General features: G+C 55.9%; 1 protein-coding gene across 1 annotated transcript; it reads right to left on the bottom strand.

The window, feature by feature from the left end:
• Window positions 1-1,767: 1,767 nt before the first annotated feature.
• Window positions 1,768-4,907, bottom strand: LOC147709047 (uncharacterized). Its single transcript, XM_086925427.1, has 2 exons — window positions 4,225-4,907; window positions 1,768-3,473 (listed from the first exon to the last, which is right to left on the bottom strand). Exons 1-2 carry the CDS (start codon window positions 4,532-4,534, stop codon window positions 1,789-1,791), a joined length of 1,995 nt encoding a protein of 664 aa, XP_086781553.1. The 5' UTR covers window positions 4,535-4,907; the 3' UTR covers window positions 1,768-1,788.
• Window positions 4,908-6,808: the final 1,901 nt, after the last annotated feature.

Here is a 6,808-nt window from a genome sequence, read left to right on the forward strand (position 1 = left end):
AACCATCACAGAGTACAACATCAGCAGGGCCACAATGGACTGAAGAACCTGTCCCCCTGTCTAAAAATCATATGGCCACATACAACCTTGCAATGGTGATGTACAAAATAGACCATGGAACTCAGTCAAACAAGAAAATGACTTTAATCAGTAAGGAGACAGAGAAAACACACCATAATGTACTGTATTTATTCACATATTGCACAGATGTAGCTACACAACATAAGTAGACAACAGCAACTCTCAAAATCATGTGCAAATGCCATAGACTATGCACTGGTGAATCACAATCGGGAAGTGCAAAGTCCTTGGCAGGGCAGGGTACAGCACATCAGAGCAACAGGCCCAGAGTCCTTGGCAGGGGAGAGCACATCAGAGCAACAGGCCCAGTGTCCTTGGCAGGGGAGAGCACATCAGAGCAACAGGCCCAGAGTCCTTGGCAGGGTACAGCACATCAGAGCAACAGGCCCAGAGTCCTTGGCAGGGGAGAGCACATCAGAGCAACAGGCCCAGTGTCCTTGGCAGGGCAGGGTACAGCACATCAGAGCAACAGGCCCAGAGTCCTTGGCAGGGGAGAGCACATCAGAGCAACAGGCCCAGTGTCCTTGGCAGGGCAGGGTACAGCACATCAGAGCAACAGGCCCAGAGTCCTTGGCAGGGGAGAGCACATCAGAGCAACAGGCCCAGAGTCCTTGGCAGGGTACAGCACATCAGAGCAACAGGCCCAGAGTCCTTGGCAGGGGAGAGCACATCAGAGCAACAGGCCCAGTGTCCTTGGCAGGGCAGGGTACAGCACATCAGAGCAACAGGCCCAGAGTCCTTGGCAGGGGAGAGCACATCAGAGCAACAGGCCCAGTGTCCTTGGCAGGGCAGGGTACAGCACATCAGAGCAACAGGCCCAGAGTCCTTGGCAGGGTACAGCACATCAGAGCAACAGGCCCAGAGTCCTTGGCAGGGGAGAGCACATCAGAGCAACAGGCCCAGTGTCCTTGGCAGGGCAGGGTACAGCACATCAGAGCAACAGGCCCAGAGTCCTTGGCAGGGGAGAGCACATCAGAGCAACAGGCCCAGTGTCCTTGGCAGGGCAGGGTACAGCACATCAGAGCAACAGGCCCAGAGTCCTTGGCAGGGGAGAGCACATCAGAGCAACAGGCCCAGTGTCCTTGGCAGGGCAGGGTACAGCACATCAGAGCAACAGGCCCAGAGTCCTTGGCAGGGGAGAGCACATCAGAGCAACAGGCCCAGTGTCCTTGGCAGGGGAGAGCACATCAGAGCAACAGGCCCAGTGTCCTTGGCAGGGCAGGGTACAGCACATCAGAGCAACAGGCCCAGAGTCCTTGGCAGGGTACAGCACATCAGAGCAACAGGCCCAGAGTCCTTGGCAGGGGAGAGCACATCAGAGCAACAGGCCCAGTGTCCTTGGCAGGGCAGGGTACAGCACATCAGAGCAACAGGCCCAGAGTCCTTGGCAGGGTACAGCACATCAGAGCAACAGGCCCAGAGTCCTTGGCAGGGGAGAGCACATCAGAGCAACAGGCCCAGTGTCCTTGGCAGGGCAGGGTACAGCACATCAGAGCAACAGGCCCAGAGTCCTTGGCAGGGTACAGCACATCAGAGCAACAGGCCCAGAGTCCTTGGCAGGGGAGAGCACATCAGAGCAACAGGCCCAGAGTCCTTGGCAGGGTACAGCACATCAGAGCAACAGGCCCAGGAACACACCCACATCGCTAACAATGGTGTTCTGTAGCACACCTATGTGTGGCACAGGCGTCTGAGGGTGTTGACAACTCACTCCTGGCTGTCATGTGGAGTGGAACCTGGCTGTGTGTCAGGGACTGCAGGTCGACTTGACTGGTGTGACAGAGGGACATGTGGTGTGGCTATAACAGAGGGCCTGCAAGGTGGAGGGCTGTGCGGACCAGGTGGCACCGTGGCACGTGGAGGTGGAGTCATGCACGCCCTTGACACAGTGTGGGTGGGAGAGGTTGGAGGGGTGCCCTTCCACTTCTTTGGAATATGAATTTGCTTCCCTGTCATGGGGTTGATGGGAAGTGGCGTTGACACCACCTGCACACCCCCCAACTGTTCCACTTCAGGGGCAGACACTGCCACTCCCTCTGGAGAAGTGCTTGATCCTGCAGTACGCTTGTGCTGGCTACGCCTCCGGACCACTTTAGCCTCTCTGGAAGGTGTACCCCCCACAGTGACCACCTTCCCACTTACCCCAGGGATGGCCACTACACTGCCCTCCTGTCCCTTCTTGCCAGGGATGGCCACTACACTGCCCTCCTGTCCCTTCTTGCCAGGGATGGCCACTACACTGCCCTCCTGTCCCTTCTTGCCAGGGATGGCCACTACACTGCCCTCCTGTCCCTTCTTGCCAGGGATGGCCACTACACTGCCCTCCTGTCCCTTCTTGCCAGGGATGGCCACTACACTGCCCTCCTGTCCCTTCTTGCCAGGGATGGCCACTACACTGCCCTTCTTTGCCACAATGACTGGGCTGGTCACAGCAGGGCTTCCCTCCACCTGCCTCGATGTACTTTGTTCTGGGGTTGATGTGGTAGGTGGGTGTGTCCCTGTGTTCACCCCAGGTGTAGTCATGACATCCCACACATCCTCTGTGGGCATAGCAGAGTCAATATCTGGTGATGGCTCAGCAGCATGTGAGCCTGATGTCTGACACAATGTTGTTCTGGCCTTGCTCTTCTGTGACTCCACCTGGTCTGTGCATATTGGGGGGTCCCTGCCCTTCTTTGGGGATGGAGTCTGTGGACGGGATTGTTTGCTTTGGGTCTGAGCTGTGCTCCTAGTGTTGTAACGTTTACTTGATGTATGTCCCAAGTGCTCACTGTCATCTGATGTGGCCACTGACTGGGTGGACGTCACAGGCACCTGAGCTGCAAAGGGGGCATGTTGGAGGGCTGACGTCACTGTACCTGACAATGACAGGAGTGTACGATGTAGGCCACCCACGTCAGAGTGTATGCCCTCCATGAATGCCAGAACCTGCCCTATTTTGTAATCGTGGGCACTGAAGGCATTCAGCAGGGCGGTCTGGCCCACGCAAAGTTGCCGCAGGAGCTCTACGCACTCTGCACTGAGGGCAGCAGGGGGGACAGGTGCAGGTGCTGCGGTGCCATGTGTGAATGTCACACGTCCCCTCTTAGTGACACGGATACGGCCAGCCCCAGAGGAAGTGGATGGGAGGGTGGGCAGTGGCCGTTGGTAGTCAGATGCAGCAGCAGAGTCCCCATCCCCTGTGGCTGCTAACAGGGACTCATCCCCCCTGCCATCAGATGAAGTGGTACTCTGTGTCTCAGCCACAGATTCCTCATGCATACTCCTGTCACCCTCAGTAGCGCTGGTGTGGTCAGTGTCACTTTGCTCCGTCTCACCCTGCTCTGCTGCCGCTGTCGTGCTGGTCTCCCCACCACTTTCAGGATCATGTTCCGCCGTGGTGTCTTCCGAATCTGCATTAGTGACAGAAACATGGTTGTATAAGTGTCATAGTCTGGTCACACGATATCAGAGCAATGCAGCACATGAGAGGCCTAGAGCTACATGGTAACCACCACACCCTCAAATCATTGTGCTGCTACACACCAGTTACACCACAACTGAGCCTGTCATGCGGACAAACAGGCAGGAGTGGACCAATGTCGATGACACACAGCACTACACCCTGCCCATGGATGGTGTTCCCCTAGCCCACATGGACCTGCCCCACGGACATGATGTAGCCACAACTAACATCACCACTTCCAGAGCCTAAAGGGATCCAGAGGGGAATACACACACCTGTTTTGTCTACACATGCCACATTGTCAAATAGGCCATTACAATCACCATGTGCCAATGTGGGTTCACATTGTTGTCAGATGTGTGGGCCACTACCATGCAGGTGCATGCAAAGTACACTGACATGGTGTAACACTCATTAAGTGGACACAGCTGTACAGCATAATAGGGACTACACCCACCATCACAAAGAAGAGTGACCATGTGGACAACAAAATATATGTCAAGGACTGAAAACTGCAGCCAGGAGCTGCAGAGTAAGGCCATGGTGGGCCAATGCCTCATACAGACACACATCACAGTTGCCACTCACATCACATATCACAGCATGGCAGCACACGCACATCACATGTGTCACCGCAGACACAGGCACTCTACACATGCATCCACTCCCAGACAAACTCTCCCTCCCCGGATACTCACCATCGCTGTCTTGCTGCTGAAGCCCCTTCAGACGTGCATCCAGGTCTGGATAGGTCACTGCCAGTATGCGTGCCATCAGCGGAGTCATGGTGCGGCGTGCCACACGCCCTGTGCGTGGTACCATCCCCAACTTCATCTCTGCCACTTGCTTAGCCAGCCGGCTGATGTCGTCCCACCTCTTGTGACAGTGTGTGTGTCGTCTGTTTGATACCCCCAGGGCTCGCACCTTTGCTGCTATGGCCCTCCAGACAGCCTTACGTTGGTGTACTTTGAGCTGCAGGTATGAGAGTAAAGAAGGACTAATGAACATTTACACATTGTCATATGTCAGCATCTATCAGTACAGCAGCCAGACACTGAATCAGGACGCACAGTGACCCCCCTCCCTCCAGAACTGGGGGTACCCTCACAAGGCCACTCTGCATGGCATAAACATTAGTGAATGCATGCACACATTGAGCTTCGTAGTCTCCATGATTATCACACTGAAGAATGATGATTCAACACAAATGCATCGACAGCACTGTATAAATCATAAATTGTACAGGGCATTGATGTGGCATATCCACTAATCAGTGTGCAGCAACTGTAGCATGTAAGTTGGCTGATGGACAAACTTTGGAAGGGCAGCCACTGAACCTACTCTGTGGGGCACACTGACTATGACTACAGGGGCACCCTGAAATTACATCACAAGCGGACACTGTCCAACCAGCTACAAGGCAAACAACCGTTGGTCATGTCTGCCCAAAAAAGTAGCACATCCCACTCACACATACAAGTATTGGCCTAGGACAGAGTCATAATGCAAAACACACACTCCCACCACCTGCAAACATCTTGTCTGTCAGTGTTTGTCAGCACCACACATCCAAAATAACATACAGCTGCATCATGAATACACGTCTGACACCACCCTGCCCTACAGCTCCCTACATGGTGACTTACCACAACATTGGGGCCACCAAACAGCCGTGGGTACTGTGCCAGCACCTCGTTCACAAGGACATCCAGCTCCTCACTCGTGAATGGACTGGCACGGATCTTATCTGTTCTTGACATCCCTGTGGATATGGCAGACCTGTGGCGGAAGTGAGTTGTGAGGTGTCCCAGGCAGCAGGCTCTGTGAGCAGCAGGAGAGGGTCCCAGGCAGCAGCAGGAGAGGGTCCCAGGCAGCAGCAGGAGAGGGTCCCAGGCAGCAGCAGGAGAGGGTCCCAGGCAGCAGCAGGAGAGGGTCCCAGGCAGCAGCAGGAGAGGGTCCCAGGCAGCAGCAGGAGAGGGTCCCAGGCAGCAGCAGGAGAGGGTCCCAGGCAGCAGCAGGAGAGGGTCCCAGGCAGCAGCAGGAGAGGGTCCCAGGCAGCAGCAGGAGAGGGTCCCAGGCAGCAGCAGGAGAGGGTCCCAGGCAGCAGCAGGAGAGGGTCTCAGGCAGCAGCAGGAGAGGGTCCCAGGCAGCAGCAGGAGAGGGTCCCAGGCAGCAGCAGGAGAGGGTCCCAGGCAGCAGCAGGAGATGGTCTCAGGCAGCAGCAGGAGAGGGTCCCAGGCAGCAGCAGGAGAGGGTCCCAGGCAGCAGCAGGAGAGGGTCTCAGGCAGCAGGCTCTGTGAGCAGTGGGAATGTGTGGCTCACTCCCACAGATTTATAGGCCCATGGGGTCGTTAGGAAGCTGATAAGGTGCTACAATTGGTTGTCTGGGTCAGCCTTATTCATAAGCATCCAATGACCGGCTCCGCGGCGGCGGCGCGCCGCTTCCGCATTATTCAAATCTGCATCATGCCACATTGAACACCCATGCCATTGGCTGTATGCAATGCACCATGGCGGTGACGCACCGCGGGTGTCCGGGGTGCGCTACCGCGATGGTGCATCATTCAAAAGCATCCAATGACCGGCTCCGCGGCGGCGGCGAGCCGCTTCCGCATTATTCAAATCTGCATCATGCCACATTGAACACCCATGCCATTGGCTGTATGCAATGCACCATGGCGGTGACGCACCGCGGGTGTCCGGGGTGCGCTACCGCGATGGTGCATCATTCAAAAGCATCCAATGACCGGCTCCGCGGCGGCGGCGTTCCGCGGCGGCGGCGCGCCGCTTCCGCATTATTCAAATCTGCATCATGCCACATTGAACGCCCATGCCATTGGCTGTATGCAATGCACCATGGCGGTGACGCTCCGCCGGGGACCGGCGGTAGGTACCGCGACTGATGCGGCGGAGCCTAGCCAGCGGCATGGACACCAGTCCATGTGCCAATGGCTACCTTGGCCTGGTAGATGGTGGTGCTGGGGTCACACCGCCAGGGACTGGCGCTAGGTTCTGGCATTTTCGTACACATTGCTGTGTATGTCAATCATGGACAATGTATAAGTGCCATGCAGCTACATGGTGTAGGGCACATCATTGTACACACGATGCCACAGAGCCATTGCATCCACAGGAGGACGCACGTTCAGTCTGAGCCACTTTAGCATGTGTTTGTGCCATTTTAGTAAGGCTTTTGATGGGTGCTGATAATTGACAGACGTCAGGTGCTCTACATAGATGTAGTGAGGTTTAATGTGTTGTTGGTCAGTGCAGACCTTGACC

This window comes from Lissotriton vulgaris, chromosome 6 (assembly GCF_964263255.1).
Source record: "Lissotriton vulgaris chromosome 6, aLisVul1.2, whole genome shotgun sequence".
Lineage (NCBI taxonomy): Eukaryota > Metazoa > Chordata > Amphibia > Caudata > Salamandridae > Lissotriton > Lissotriton vulgaris.